Genomic DNA, 16,527 nt, shown 5'->3' with positions numbered 1-16,527 from the left:
TAGCCCTCACCCTCTCTTCCTCTTGGACGCACATTGCAATCAAGTCGCTCATGCTCCACTTCTCTTTCTGAGTGTTATAATTTATCTTAAAAGGAGTAAACTCAGGAGGGAGAGAGGTCATAATGAAGTGGACAAGGAAACCCTCAGAGATTTCCATATCCATGCCCTTGAGTTTGGCAGCCATATTTGTCATCATCATGATGTGTTCTCTTATGCCACCAGACCCATAATTATACTTAGTGTTGAGGAGCTTCTGAATCAGTGTGCTGGCATAAACCTTGGAGGTGCCTTTAAATTGCTCCTCCACAGATGCCAAGTACGTTTTAGCTTTTTCTGAGTTTGGGATTGCTCCCCTTATAGCATCTGATATTGAGTTCCTCATTATCATAAGAGACATGCGGTTGGACCGCTCCCATTTCTCAGAAAGTGCATCATAAGTTTTCTTTAATTCATCATAATTTTCCACGCCAATGGCGGGAGCTGTGGGAGCGTCAACCCTGAGTGCATAGTCCAGGTCTAAAACACCAAGGACAACAGTCACCTTAGCTTTCCAAGCAGGAAAATTATTGCCCGTGAGTTGCTCTATGCCGTCAATAGTGGCGGCAATAGAGGAAGCGTTAAGAACTGGAGAGAAGAATTGGGCCAGATCAGTAAATTTATCATAAGGAAATAATTTGCACCAAAATAACCCTACGTTGGTTTGATTAAAATCATGCAAAAATAAAACTCCAATCCGCATCACCGTTAGGCAGAAAACGGAAAAGAGTTTAAATTAAACACATAAAGATGGCACATAATTATAATCAACTTTGGTCAGAAAGTAATTATGAACCTATATAAATTGATCGTAAAATTCTTCGGAAAATTTTTCCCGTTGGATCCAATTGAACCAGAGAATTAACAACAATATTTTATGCATTAATCATCATTAATTTTGGGCTAATTTCATTAGATATTCCAGTGTATAAATGGAAAAACGTTAGAAATCACTGGAAATTCCAAATAAATGGAAAAAGCCCAAAACATTAAAGAAAACGGCCCAAGAAGGCTTTTCGGCCCAGCTTGGCCCATCAGCACGGCCTGGCCCAGAGGTTTTCACGTGCACGCGCCGGCCCAGCCGAGGGCACGGCCCAGCTTCCACGCGTGCGCTGGCCCGAGCGAGGGCGCAGCCCAGCCACCGCGAACGGCCCAATCTGCCTTCGCGCGCGCGCCGGCCCAGAGCTTTTCAGCCGTTCATCGCGATCAACGGCAGGCCGACGAAATCGCCCGGTATAAAAACCCCGTCGGCCGAAACCCTAACCCTAATTCATTTTCCTCTCTCTCTCCCCGAAAAATCCGCCCGACCCGGAGCTCGTCGGCGACGGAAAACTTTGGCCCGGCCGAGAGAGAGAGAGACGGCGCCGAGCGCGGCCGCCGGTCGCCCGAGAGAGAAGAGGGCAAGGGCACCTCTGTTAGCCAAACCGCCAGAGCGCGCGTGCGACGGAGATCGCGCGCGCCTCCGTCGGTTGGTTTGCGGTGGAGCCCGGGAGGAGATGAGCGCGCGGCGAGAGGAGATCTCGTCCCACGGAGGAGGCGAGAATGGCCGGATGAACCGCGCGCGCACGAGGAAGATCCCGCCGAAGGAGAACTCCGACGGGCATGAACAGCGACGGAAAACCACCGGAGCCGTAAGTCCTCCCCCCCCCCCTCTTTCTATTGCTTTGAGTTCTGAGAAATGGGTTTAGGGTTCAGGATTGAGGGGGAAAATTTGGGGTTTAGGGTTCGGATTTGGGGGGGGGGGGAATTGGGGATTTCTTAGGGTTTTTCTTAATCTCCCCAATTCCCCTCCTTCTAATTGCTTAATCCCACTTAATCCGAGCCTAATTGACCGAACCCGAGCCCCATGAACACATAACAACAATATAGAAGCTTAGTTCATGAATGTATAAGCATAAGAGCCGCCTGATTGAATTGACCCGAGCTCGAATTGATTAATTCATGAAAGTGTATACAAGAATTCATCCTAATTTCATTAATCCGAGACATAAACATGAACTTGTGCATTGATCCGAGCCTAAAATTGAACTTAAATCGCATAATTTATCATCAATGTACTTAAACCGATCAAAATTGGAAACAATTGACCGCTAATTGGCGTCAACCGATCGTAATTCAACATGCTTAAGACTAATTGGGTTTGATTAGGGACTAGGATGGCTCTGATGCCAAATGTTAGACCTTAAAGCTTCACTTAATCAACATAATAGCTAGCCCTAAGATCAAACACCCTAAGTGCGGAAGTGTGAGGTGTTTACCTGAGTTCGGTGACGCCATCTGATGATGGTGAAGTGGTCGTCGGCGTGATGAAGAGGCTTTGGGCGATGTAGTCGATCACCAGCACGTAGTGGATGAAGAGACGGCAGTAGCCTTCACCTTGTTTACTGCGTTCTCTTAGGATTGGATTAGAGTTGTGGGGGGGGAGATTAGCCTAACATGCGAAAATCTAGTCACATGTCCTACGGGACTCCCCCCTGGTTTATATCAAGCGCAGCACAAGGTGGGACCACCACCATTTGTTGGTTGGGGCTCCCGATCAGAGCGCATGGAGGGCAAACGGTCCTCCTTTTATCTCGGTCACGTCAGGGATAAGGCCGAGATCAATTCCAACAGAATGTTGCTCGTTGGCTGCAGGTGTACAAACTGACCCATGGATTAGGATCAGGGAGTTGGGATTAGTTTATTAGGCGGTGGAGGACAAATTTGGAGCTGATGACTATCGAGAGCAATTCAACAGCTGTTAGATCTCAAGCAGAAAGGATCCGTGGACAATTATGCAAGTGAATTTGAGGATATTTGCTACCAAATCTCCGTGCACAATGTCAGTTATGATGAGATGACTTTTGTCTCGCATTTTGTGAAAGCACTGAAACCTGATATATGAGCAATAGTGTAGTCTCAAATTCCATCAACTATAGATAGAGTTGTGCTATTGGTTAGGGTTCAGGAACAAGCATTGGAGAAAGGGACGTTCAACTTTTAAAAAACAGTAGTTCCACCAAGACACCTTCTAGTTCATACAAACCTGACAGTAAGCCATAGGGGAGTATAGGACCATTGTGGAAGGAGAGATAGCTCAGGGACTATAGAAGAGCAAATGGACTATCTTATTATCGTGGTGACCAATTTAAGCCTTCACACCTAGAGAAATGCACTAAGAGGCCCAAAGCTCAAGCTAATGCTTTAGTGGTCAATTATCTCAACATAGAGCTCAATGATGAAGTTCTACAGCAGCTGGAGAAGGAGGATACATTCACTGCTAATTTTGGGCAATTGTCACTGAATGTTTTAGTAGGCTGTAGGGATCGGACGTCCTAAAAAGAGGTGAATTAGGATATTTAGAAACATGCTGGCTCCAAAAACTTCACAAGATAAACTTATCTTAATTTCTATCTAAATATGCTTTAGATTTATCTAGTGTGTCTACTCTACCGCTCAAAAGAGTTTTACAGCCTATAGCTAATCCTAGCAAACTACTTTAGGAACATAAATACGCAAAGGTAGATTGCAAGTATGTAAACGCGAAAACGTAAATAAGATAGAGAGAGTAAACTCGGCACAAGAGATTTTTTATCTCGTGGTATCGATGGTATGAATATCACTCCTAGTTCAGTAGGAGCTCCACCAAAGATATGCTCCCAGTCGTCAAGACTCTTCTAATCACAACTCTTGAGTCACCAAGTCATAAATACAATGCCTCAATCCGAATGAGCCACCAAGCCACAAAGAGGAGGTCTCACCACAAGCCTCTCTCCTAGTCATTTGTTGTCGTCTTCACTTCAGAACTTGAGCCACCAAGGCAAGGGTCTCCGCGTCCCCGTGCACATGTCTTGCAGGCGCTCCACACCAAGTCAAAGGGTCAACAAGTTTGAGAAACTCTAGCTCAAGGTGCCAGCGAGTCATCAAGACTCCAAGGCACCAGCGTACCACTCGGTACAAATTAGAATCACTCATTGGTCCACTCTCTAGGCAGCAATCACCTAACAACACTCTCTCTAGGCCTATAAGCATTAATCACTCACTAAATATGTGCTTTAGTTACCTTAGATGATCACATTAAGCACTTTGGTGGCTTAAATATCTTCTCAAGTGTGTATGAGCTTCCTTTAGACTTCAGCAGCATACCACACCTTCAAAAGACTAAATGGATTGGTATTTATAGCCTCAAACTAGTGCACTAGCCGTTAACCTAACGGCTAAAAAAAGTTGTTAACACCGGATGATCCGGTAAGAACAGTAGTACTAACACCGGATCATCCGGTGAGTACATCTTCAGAAACTAGCCGTTGGACTTCCACTCAAAATCTCTATAAACACTGGACACTCCGATGCATACATCATCTCCATCACCGGACTATCCGGTGAGTATATTTGAGTCATCCGAGCATCTACAGCCTCTCTGTGTAGGTGTAAGTTTCTGGTGTACACAACACCTATCATCATACCATACAGTGAGGTATTCTTCGATCTTCAACTCTTAGAAACGCTTTTGCATGAAATACTTTGGTGTGAAGCATGTGATGTGTACAACATAGGCACCGGACCTTTCGGTGAGTTGATCTTCGTTTTTCTGTGCTTGGAATCTTCTCTGCAAGAATTAGTCCAGCGTGATCTTCCGGTGATCATCAGACCATCCGGTGAAGCCATCTGCATTCTCCCCTTTGTCAACAATGTTCTGCTGCTTCTGCCCATTTGACATCAGACCATCCAGTGAGATATAACTAGCTCTAGACACAAAGCTCTGGTGCCTATAATTGTTTCAGCACCGGACCATCCAGTGAGTACATTTTTCCTGGGATTTCTCTAATTCAACCAAACTTTGTTCCGATTGCAGTTGCTTTTTTATGTATTGCATCCATAAGACCTACTAAAACATATAATTGACAAATATGTTAGCTGCATTAACTATGTTGTTATTAATCACCAAAATCATAATCATGGTCTAATAGGGCCATTTTCGCTACATAAGCACAAAAGATGTCCAATCTATGAGGATCGGGGCATTAGACTAAAACCAAGTGATGCTCATTTTGATTAATAGTGGTAGTTCTCGCAGCTTTATAAATTCATCTTTCCTTCCCAGGGTGGGTATCACTCCTAGTGCAGTACAGCCAATCCAGGTAAAATTGGTCAATGAAGGGACCTTGATCAGCAACATTGTGTACCTAACATGGAGTGGTGGTGCCAAGGAAACACTTTCACAACAACCATGAGAGTTATGGACCTGGGAGCCTATGATGCAATTCTGGGATATGATTGGTTGCAAGCACATAGCCCCATGATCTGTAATTGGGATACCAAAACTTTGGAGTTTGAGGAAAAATGGAAGACATTCAAACTCCAAGGAGTACCACAACCTAAATTGGAAATCAGTGAACTACCATCTGATAAATTCATCAAATGGCGTCAAGGGAATGAGGTGTGGGCAGTGGCTGTAGTGGCAAACTATGCTGCAACACAGACTTCAGTAGTACCTGAGACTGTAGAGCAGTTATCACAAGAATTCAAGGATGTTTTTGCTGAACCTTCAGAACTACCTCCTCCAAGGGTATATGACCATACCATTCCTTTACTGCCAGGAGCTACACAAGTTAATTATAGACCATATAAATATTCCCGACACCATAAAGATGAGATTGAGTGTCAAGTAAGTGAATTATTAGCTGGTGGACTCATTATCCCAAGTACTAGCCCCTTTGCCTCTCCAGTTTTATTTGTGTGGATTATAGAAAGTTGAACCCATTGACAATCAAGAATAGATTTCCAATTCCAGTTATTTATGAGATATTGAATGAATTGACTAACACATAATTCTTCACCAAACTGGATATGAAGGCTGGATATCATCAAGTAAGAATGAATGTGGAAGATGAGCATAAACATCATTCAAAGCACATCAAGGTCATTCAATTCAAAGTTATGCCATTTGGCTTAACAAATGCTCCTGCCACATTTTAGTGTGTGATGAATGACATTTTGACTCCTTTTCTTAGAAAATTTGTCTTGGTACTTTTGGATGATATACTGATTTATAGTCCTAATCTAGCTCTCCATACTGATCATTTGAAGCAGGTGCTATCCAAGCTGAGAGAACACCAGTTTTACATCAAAATGTCAAATTGTTCTTTTGCAACTAGGGACAGTGGCAGGCCCAAAATTTTCAAATTGGGTGTACATAGCAAATTTTGTTTATAACAATAAATATTAAACAATGACAAGATCTAAAGTACAAATTTTTTATCAACATAACGCAAGCAAATAACCAATTATTTATTTTGGAACACATCACTAGATTCATCACAAAAAATACTCATTAGCAAGATCATGCATGATAATTTTAGTAGTTTCTTTGGCACATGAGCTTATGAGATCTTTTTTATCTTGGCCTATCATTTTACTGTTTCCCAGAGCATTATTTAGAACCACTTTATTAACTTCTTGAAATTTATTTGCTAGAAAATTTAAAACCGCAAGAAAAATTCCTTTATTTTTGGAATATTTACTTTCATCATGTCCACAAAAAGGAAACTCATATCTCAGGAGAAACCTTATGCACTTAAGTGATCATGTCAAGCGGTCTATGTAAAAAACCTTGTAGTTTTGGGTTGTCGAAGCAAATGATTGTTGAATAATTGAATTTATGTTTTAGGTTTCACAAAGAAATCATATTTCTCTTGAGCTTGATTGTGGGCACTCTTAATATTACCAACATGTTTCCTAAATACCACTTTGTGGTTCCAATTAAATCCCCAATTCATAAAAGCATCTCCACCAGCATGAATATTATCCTTGAATAAATAACAAAGCAAAAGGCAGACTCTCTATCCACACTATACTCAACCCAATCATAAGTATCAAACCAAGCAAGCACAAATCAGTGCATACATCTAATTATTCTTCTTTCAAAATTAATATACCCATAGAAGTTGTATTTAAGAAAACCAAAGAGTCACCATATGGCACACATGAAGAGCTATTTAAGTTTTGTTGGTAACAATGTCTAGGTTCTAAAGGGATAAAGAGAAACACAACCTGCCTTCCAGCAACGCCATACAATGTATGTGGGAACTCTAATCGGAGTCCAAGTTGATCGCGCACAACATCGGAACTGCAATTGAAGGTAAATTTGTTGAGAACAGACCATATATTAATCTCAAATTAGGACAGGAATAATGCGCTATGTGCATAAATCTCACCTCACGCAAGGCCAGCCAATGCTAAATCCTCAGAGATGATTGTAAGCCTAAGGATCAAAGTGGAGCTGCTCCCCATCTTCGAGTGCATCTACACCCGGTAGCCATACCTAAAAAGAACCATTAGTTGAGCCTAACTGCCATATAAAATCAATATGAATCTTGTTACTGAAAAAACAGATAAAAAACAAATCTCACGCCGTCGCGACCATGCCCTATCGCGCCGCTATGGCCATGCCCCGCTTAGCTTGCACCCGCGCCACCGTTGCCACACATGTGCTGCCACTGCCGCCCTCTATCTCAACTCAATGACTCATGCGTGCATTTGCTGGTGGCGAGTGGAAACATAGCTAGACCGTGGAGTCGTCAATCAGTCATGGTCTCATGGGCGCCTAGGCCGCTGGGTGTGGGTTGTGGGCATTGCATTGGCCAATTAGGCCACCGCCCAATGGGACGGTGGTAACTTGCCCGTAGCTCGTTGCCACGTGTTGGGCTTGGCCACTTGGGGTCATTGGGCTCGATGCTACCTAGAGAATATGCTATATAGTTAATTTTTTCCACAAAATTTAGGTGTACATCAATACACCATGTCTCTGAGTGAACCTGCCCCTAACTAGGGATGCCCTCTCCTCCTCGGCTCCGGCGAGGTCGTTGGTGACGAAGGAGGGAAGGGGCCACAGAAAAAAAGTGAGCTAAGGTCAGGCTGCGAGAGAGGGGGTGTCACGGGGTGTGGTCTGGTTGTCAATCGCCTCTTTCCGAGCTCATGTTGGTCCTTGGTCAGTGTGCTTCAACCTAGCATACAGAGTGCGGATATCCATGAACAAAAATTGCTTTCTAAAAATTTGCTAAACTCAATAAAAGCAGCTGGGGGTTTCTGGTAAAGATGAAACTCATGCTTGAAACCTTATGAAACTTGCCAAAACTTTTTTTTTTAAAAAAAATATTAACATGCTGAAACCTTCTAGATGCACCAGTAAAATCGCCAACCTAAAGACGGATGCCCAACTCCGGTTTCAGTTACTCCCTCTAGTTACACATATAAGACATTTTGGACAAGTTTTCGATCAAATTTTTAAATCTTTAACTATTAATATCTTTCAAAAATATATAAATCAGATGATCATAGTCATCAATCACATCATCATGCCTTCGCGCTTCAATGGCTCCAAGGCTATGTCGCTCTTCACCCCTCCTTATCGCCGCCTCCTTCTTCGCTGCATTCACCATTATCTCCAGTGCCTGCCAAGTCGTTGCCTATGTTGGAACTCTCACAACTCACTGGTTCGCTATCTCTCTTGTTGCGCTTTGCTTGTCTGAAGAAAATTTGACAAAGTTCAAACCCCCAACAAGACTTTGAAGTACTGATGAACACAAACACAAACATGACGGATTTGGTGCTGCTAGAATCAATTTTCTGTAGCAGGGTTTTCTCCATTTTATATAGCAAAATGGAATCACAAGAACATGGGCTTATTGCCCAATGCTGGTGCCGCACGTGCCATCCCAGACGCCATTTTCTCCCTAACTTGCCACACCCATTAACTGAATGAACTGCAAAACTAGCTACTGACACTAACTAACTTCCTACATCTATTGGTCAAAACAAACCAATACAATTGTATCACATAAGACTTTTTCTAAATACTGTTTAGAGTCTGCTTTGTTGATAGTTGTGCGTTGAGACCTATTGGTTATTTGCTCAATTTAGTTTTGCATGAAGTATTTGAAGACACAAGTGATCCTAGTCATTGTTTAGCTTTTCGGGGTTTCTGAGACAATTTCTTCATGAACATATCTATAAGGCTTTTCGGGGTTTCAATAGTAGCCTGAGCTATCATAATATAGATTTATCCCGTGTGGTTTTTTACCTCCACATTGGAGGGCTTCTCACGTTAAATTGGTATCTCTCATATCTAAATTCCTAACATATGTTTAGAATTTGCTTTGAGATACACTTGCACTGAATTTTGGCACTGAACCTAAGCTGAGGAAGCACTAAGGAGTAGATTAGAAAAGGGAGAAATCATTGCAACAAACTTTCACTACTATAGAAAATGTCATCTGTACCGGCTCAAAAATGCTATCAGCATCGATTTTTGAACCAACACTGATTACTCCGCACTGATAGTCCATGACTATCAGTGCCAGTTTATGAATAAGCACTGATGCACTGAGTATCAGTGTCGGTTCCTAGTTATGGACCGGCACTGATACTCATTATCAGTGTCGGTTTGTGAGTTCAGCCGGCAATGTTGTTGTTTTTTAGAAAACAAAAAAAAAAGAAAATCTACCGAAAACAAGCTGGCATGATGCATTGAGTCAGAACCACCTTCATTCCAATCATCTCACACCACTAAATATTACAATCATCTCACAGAGCACGAAAACAGAGCAAACCAATCAGAAGCATTCAGTAATCATACTGTATTGTAATCATCTCACATAATTAAATCGAATAACATCAGCAAATCAATCGGAAGCATTCATGCACTCTAGCGCAATATGACATATATGGTGCAAGCAAATAACATCAGCTAAATTTAGTAATCATACCAATTCTATCACACTGTCAGCACCTAACACTAACTAAGGAACCTAGCACTAGTGATGGTTCTGCTTCTACTTTCAACCCTCCATCCTCTCCTTCCAGGCCACACTCTCGTACCCTAGGCGGCCAGATCCTTGGACGAGTTCATGGATCTCGGTTGATTCGTAGGCGACTACGAACAGGAAGATGATGCATCGACGGGTCTATGAATCTCCTTCCAGGCCCGCACCGAAGACAAACATGATCGTTCCAACCAGAAACACGTCTGGAGGTGAAACAAGTAATGCAAAAAGGAAGCCATTACTACAAATCTGAACATGTGGTGATGAAGCAAGCAGGCACCTTGATGAAGCACGTGATGGAGCCAATGAGCGAGCCACCGATGACGAGGAAGTTCAAGAAGCAGCAGGCGTAGATGACCTTCTCGATCTTCTCCTCTAGCTCCGACCCGTATGCTATCCTGGGCAGCCCCACCGGTCGGAACTGCAACCTGTGCACGCAGTGATGGTGGTGGTGGCCTCCACGCCCACCCGTCGCCCTGTCCACGCTCCCGTACCCATGGGGCTCGTGCAGCGCGATGAGAGACCGTGAGGGGGGGGGGGAGAGAGAGAGAGAGAGAGAGAGAGAGAGAGAGAGAGAGAGAGAGAGAGAGAGAGAGAGGCCGGTGAGGGACTAAGGGGAGAGAGGTGCCAGTGAAGAGATAAGGGAGAGAGAAAGGAGATAAGTCAGACCGAAGCACGAGCAAAAATCACGATGTACTAAAATTTTGGGTCCACTGAGAGTATCAGTGTCGTTTGAATTATAAATCAGCACTAATACTATCAGTGTTGGTTTATATTTCGAACCGGCACTGATTCCGAGTTACGAACCGACACTGATTACTGATCGAGCATAGAAAGTTACGAACCGACACTGATACTTTATCAATACCGGTTCTAGTCTAACCGACACTGATGATCTGTTTTGTTGTAATGTTTACTTAGATCTATTTTTTCTATTAGCTTTCTGGTGTCGACTGCAGTGCAGCTAGTGCCATATTTGTGATACAAATAAATTGCAAGGGTGCACTGCAACATTGCTCAAGGACAAAAGAAATGTTATCCATGAATACTACAGCATTGTGTTTCATGCAACACAAAAGAATCTTAGTCAAAGTTAAATCTATAATACATAGGGTGGGCGATCATACTAATATTACAACAATCAACGAAATGTAAGGTGAAGAGACTGAAATTTTGGAGGACAAAAAATAGTCTAGGCATTTAAGCAGGGCCGCAGGCAACAGAACTAATCGATAAAAGAAAGGCCACATATTCTCCTCTCTCTCACACGTACAAATGATAATGACACGTATAAAAAGGCCACGACATGCCTGTATATATTTGCTGACAGGAGACAGCGAATGACCATAACAAAGGTCAGCATAAAATACTGTTCAGCCTATGCATCAATTCCTTTTCGGATTTCCTTGAGAAAGGAACAAAATAAAATCACTTTTCCCTGGCACAGATCCCCATGATGGATGGAAAGCCTGGATAGTAGGGGAAGTCGGCCTTAGGCCCATTACTGATTTACCGGAAAATGACGCACTTCTCAAATGTCAGTCATAACCCATGTGTCTTCCAGACTACCGAAGGACCCCTTTTCTGAAGCTCACACGGCCGCAGCTTGTTCATTACCCGCCCCATCATCGCCATTGCAGCAATGCTTGGAAACTGACTTTCAAGATCATTAGGTGGCGTATTAGACTTGGGGGTTTGTTTCTCTACATTTGAAGTTCCATGAAAAGTAGGGGCGCCGCCTTGGCACCATCTTCCTATCCAACGATTAAAACTTTTTGCTGAAATAGGTGAGCCTTCTCGGTTTTGTTGGTTCATCAGTCTTCCATACCTTAGTTGATCCTCCTTCACATGGTTGATCATGTTGGCACTGTGTGTGTCACAATCAATCTCTCGACCAAACACGGTACATGTTTCGCCAGGTTGTGGGCCATCTCCAACCTTTGGTCTCTTGGAACAAAGGAAATGAGCATCTGAGATATTGTGTCGCAGGCGTTTGAGCCACTTGTCACTTGGCTCTGAACATGCTGGTGACTCAATTAGAGCACTGGAAACTGGATTTCCCATTCTGCCTATTTGAAAAACTAGATCTAGGTTCATGCTTGCTGTTTTGGACATGCTCCATTCTTGCTCACTGGCACATGTTGCTTTTGAGGAGTTGTGATTTTCTGCACTCAGATTGACAGTTTCATTTCCTCTACTGCTGCTTGATACTCCTCTGATTGATGAAGGCGCTATCTGCTCGGATTTTGCCATGTTTGGACTGTCAGAGTCCCGCGGAACATTTGTAAGCTGTTTACAACAACAACAATAACTATAAGTTTCCAATATAGCTTTATAGTCTCGGTCCTCATGAGGAATATGAAAGACCAGGCGTTAGGCATACAATAAATCCAATCAATTTTGTAAATGATAGTAACCCTAATGTGCTAAACAAAGTTCTGGAGCAGGAAACCTTCAAACAAGACCGCAGAGACTTCCTCCGGGATATACTTTGCATTAAGGCATGTATCAACTTGCACATCAGAAAATCGAGATGCATCCCACAAGGTAGTCATTTTTTTGCCATATGTTGATTTTTGTAGTAGGAGGAGGCATAAAAACATATGCAAGGTGCATTTATAATAGTAATTATAAATTATTTCATGTTTCCCTATAACATGTGCTTTGATGTACTACTGCCAAAGAAAAAGGAAGTAAAAGGAAAAGAAAGTTGTATCTAACATTCCAAATGTTATTTGCATGGTACCATATACAAAATTAAATAATGTTTCATGAATAATGAATCCATGTTTTTCTTTAGCACTTAGCTCTATTTTGGTTGTATACACCAGGCTAATATAATAAATTAATTTGGAATGCTAATACCTTTTGTGTTGATGTAGCAGCAAAACCTACAAAGAAGCCCAAAAAACATGTCATTGACACATTACAATAAGTAAAGATATTGAAACTTGGAGTTAAGGCTGCATCTTTTTTTCTCTTATGGACATTATCAGGTACACCTTTTGATGCAAACAACGTGGTAGATAGGTTCTTTGCATTTTGCCATCCAGGTGTACCGAAAGAGTATGCTCTTAATTATTATCTAATATTAGATTATCTCATAATAGCCTCACTTGACGCACGGTGAGCGTCACTATACAAAGTACCAGTTATAATTGAGAACTGCTTCTGCGATCTCAACAAATAACTACCTATGTTACCACAAGATCTACCTGAAGATGTCGGATCTTTGAAACGTGTAGCTTGTGACTTGGAAGGTAGTGTTAACATTTCGAATAAGCAGGGGGGCTTTCGCTTGCTACTTGTCAATTTAACCTTTGGTGGTTTCCCAGCAGCCAGTGTCTCACCCTTGCTCTTCATTGTCAGCGTGTTTTCAATATTATCCGGTAACTCACAGGATTCTGTCAACTTCATTGCAGAATCTACTCTGTGTGTATTCACATTCTCTTCAGGTTGTAATAGATTAGCACGACAACCAGTTTCCACAGCATTTCCTTTACTGGGGGCAGAAGCATTAACTGGTTTCATCTCATATTCTCTATCAAGCACTGGCCCATGAAATGCTACTCTCTCAAAATCTTGTTGCTTTTGGCATCCTCCTGATGGTCCTAATTTCTTAGTTTCAATATTTTCATTCTCTTTTCTGCTTGCTGAGAACATGAACTTGTTCTCATTAGCCCAATGAGACAAGTCCTTCAATTTCACGCTAGCACAGCGCTTGTCTGTCAATGAACATGATGGATTAGTTTCATTCTTGCTGCAAGAGCACGACTCTTCAATTGATAAATGGCCTTTCAGTTCTCTCCCTGCGTGATCAGAATTGAGACCAATATGATTATCTTCGTGAGATTGGATGCCCACTGCAGATCTGCAGTTATTCATATTCTCATCAGTTATTTGATGCGAGTGGAACTGATATTCCTTCGATGAAAATGTCATCACATTAGATGCACACATCTTTACCTTTAAAGCTTTCTGTGGAACAAAAGGCTTATCAGGTGAAGTACCAACTGCAGAGCGTCTTGGGTTAAGTATACCGTCAATCTTCTGGTTGATTTCAAATATAGGGAAGTGATTCCACTCCGAACTCAGATTGTCAGAGCTCAAAACCTTACGAGAATTCACAGATATATCAGAAAGCTTATGAACAGAAAATCTTTCTGATACCACTGCGTTAGCAGCATATAAGTTCACATTTTTCTGCGTCATGGAACTTTCAAAAGATCTATCAACCTGATCATTCTTGCATTCAACTCCTTGGCAAACATTGTGCGTTACACCCCACATCTTAGAATTAAACTGCTGTGTATCCCCTGCAGAGGCACCTGCATTGCTCACTCCCAGCATAAACCTTTCAGCCACTCTAGCTTTAATAAGCTCAAAAGGTAAAGTCCCACAATCTTTTGAATAGCCAACATCGCCAATTTCCTCAAAAGGACAACAGCTATTGCCACACTGAGGTTCTGCACTGATGCTTGCTCTGGTCCAATGTGACATCCACGGGGAATGCTTGTGGTAAGATGATTTTCCAAGATCACTTTGGCTTGACAGGATTGCAAACTCTTCTTTCTTCCCAAATCTTTTGGCAACACAGTCTGACATGATTGGAACTTTCAAGTACAGTTCAGCTTCAAAGATTTACTTGAATCTTCTGCCAAAAATGGAAAGAAGGGAGATGTAGCTCAAATTGTAATTGTAAACTGCCCTAACAAAAAAACAATGTGCACGAAAAAGCAAACCCCAGAGAGAGAGAGAGAGAGAGAGAGTATTGTAAGGGTTATTACAACAGTTAGTAGCGCAAAGTACTATTGGAACTTCTCGAAACAATTCCCAATACAAAGTTAATTTTACCTTTACTAAATTTAATCCTTATTATTTATACATTGAGTCTTTTTTTTCCAAAAAAAGAGTTGATAGGAAAAAGATGTAGCTTTAATAATCCTTTCTCGTTTTATTCTGAATACCCTTTGTTTAGTTTATCCCTTCTATGAAGAGTAAGATCACGAAATTTGTTCATATAGTAAATCAAAGACTATCATCAGTTGAATCAATTTTTATGGAAATTGTATATGCCATTTTGCACAATATTAAACTTTTACCCGACTTATAATACAAGAACTCGAAAGAATTAAAACCACTGAAGAACAGAAAATACAAGCATGAACACAGATTGTACTCTCAGAACATGTAAACTGGTAACGGCATTACCAGCTTAAGTGAATCTATAACGGATCATGATCAACAGTTCAACAAAAACTAAAGCCTCAGAAAGTACAATTTATCAGCTCCAGTTCAACCGAAGAAGCTGATAACAATATTGCCAAGAAAGTAGGATAAAACTTCACGGAAGAGGCACACTTCAAATAACAACTATATCAGTTAATCGAAATACAAAGGAGAGGGTGCAATAGTGGCCTTGAGAAGGTTCTTCTTCTTCGCCTTCTTTGGAGAATTAATTTTCTTTTTCGAAGAACAGAAGGTACTTGTTGTAAGCAAGGCTTGTTCCCGAATTGTATTATGCAACCTCAACAAAAGGCCAATAGTTAAACTTCTAAATCCAAGCTACACTGCTACATTCTTGCTGTGAAATAAACTATATAATTTGTCTATAGTTGTCCCAAGAATAAAATGACAAAAGAAAAAACACCTTGCCACTCAGCAAGAAATCCCTAAAGCCCCAACACAGGAGGAGAAAGCTATCGTTATCACGTGAAGCAGGAAAAGTGCTTTACAAAAGAAGAGGCCTCCTAAGCACATCTGTCAAGCTAATGGCGCAACCATCCCAACGATTCTCGAAAACAAGAACCCATAAATCGACTAAATATCAAAACAAGCAACCACTACTCATGAGGTAAAAAAAAAAAAAAGAGAAAACTTTAATTACCTTATCAATCGCCGGCTTCATTTCTCCACCAAGATTAGATTAGATCAGAACGACTCCACCGCGAGCGCAGCGGCTTTAAAAGAACACCCTCGCGAAGAAGCAAGAGCGGCGGCGGCGGCGGAGGCACCTGTCGCCCACTTGCGCCACAGCCAAGAAGGAACGGATCAAGTGCTCAGCAGCCCCACTCCCTTCCCGCCAGGCAACATCCCCATCCCGATCGCGGCCTCCGCGTCCACGGGAATAAAAACGTGTGGGCGGCAGCGCCGCACGCGACGCCCACTACCGCAGGTGGAGCGAATTTTCGCGCGGCCACGGCCACGGCCATGTTCCCCAGCGAATGAGCCAATCCGCGCGCGCAGAGCTGGAGGGGGACGCCCGGGCTGTGGCTGTGGCTGTGGCATATACGCAGCCGCGTCGTGTCGGCAGTCGCAGCGTCGCGTGGCTGGCCTATGGGATTAAAAGCCACCATTAGTCTTCGCAACTGGCCAAGTGATGAGGGTGACGTCGCGGAGTTTCAGCCAAGTGATGAGGGTATGGAGATACAAATGTATTCTTTTTTGGGATGAACAAGTCACCGAAAAAATATCTCATCACAGGGACCGCTTTGCGCTTTTTTTTGGGTGACTCGGAGTTGCATTCAACGCACCTGCAGCCAGATCACCCCGGCATATTTGGTACAGCTCTCTTTTCAAGCTGCCTCTCAAAGAAATTATGTATTTTTATCTCTGAGATCACAGCTGAGGTCACAAATTTCGGAGGGGGACCAAGTATTTAATTCTGAAGAAACAAATTGATATGTGA

At 42.4% G+C, this 16,527-nt stretch overlaps 1 protein-coding gene across 2 annotated transcripts; it reads right to left on the bottom strand.

Annotated features, from left to right (window-relative positions):
• Positions 1–10,971: 10,971 nt before the first annotated feature.
• LOC133918280 (uncharacterized) lies at positions 10,972–16,121 on the bottom strand. Of its 2 annotated transcripts, none has more exons than XM_062362084.1 (4): positions 15,727–16,121; positions 13,055–14,490; positions 12,705–12,730; positions 10,972–12,128 (listed from the first exon to the last, which is right to left on the bottom strand). In XM_062362084.1, the coding sequence occupies exons 2-4, from the start codon at positions 14,442–14,444 to the stop codon at positions 11,382–11,384; spliced, it is 2,163 nt and encodes a 720-aa protein (XP_062218068.1). In that variant the 5' UTR covers positions 14,445–14,490; positions 15,727–16,121; the 3' UTR covers positions 10,972–11,381. The 2 variants fall into 2 exon arrangements, with proteins under 2 accessions (XP_062218068.1, XP_062218060.1); XM_062362076.1 differs by having other exon boundaries at positions 13,055–14,493; positions 15,727–16,120.
• Between the last annotated feature and the right edge of the window lie 406 nt (positions 16,122–16,527).

The sequence above is a fragment of the Phragmites australis genome, chromosome 1, assembly GCF_958298935.1.
Source record: "Phragmites australis chromosome 1, lpPhrAust1.1, whole genome shotgun sequence".
NCBI lineage: Eukaryota > Viridiplantae > Streptophyta > Magnoliopsida > Poales > Poaceae > Phragmites > Phragmites australis.
This window is presented reverse-complemented; position numbering and strand designations above follow the sequence as displayed.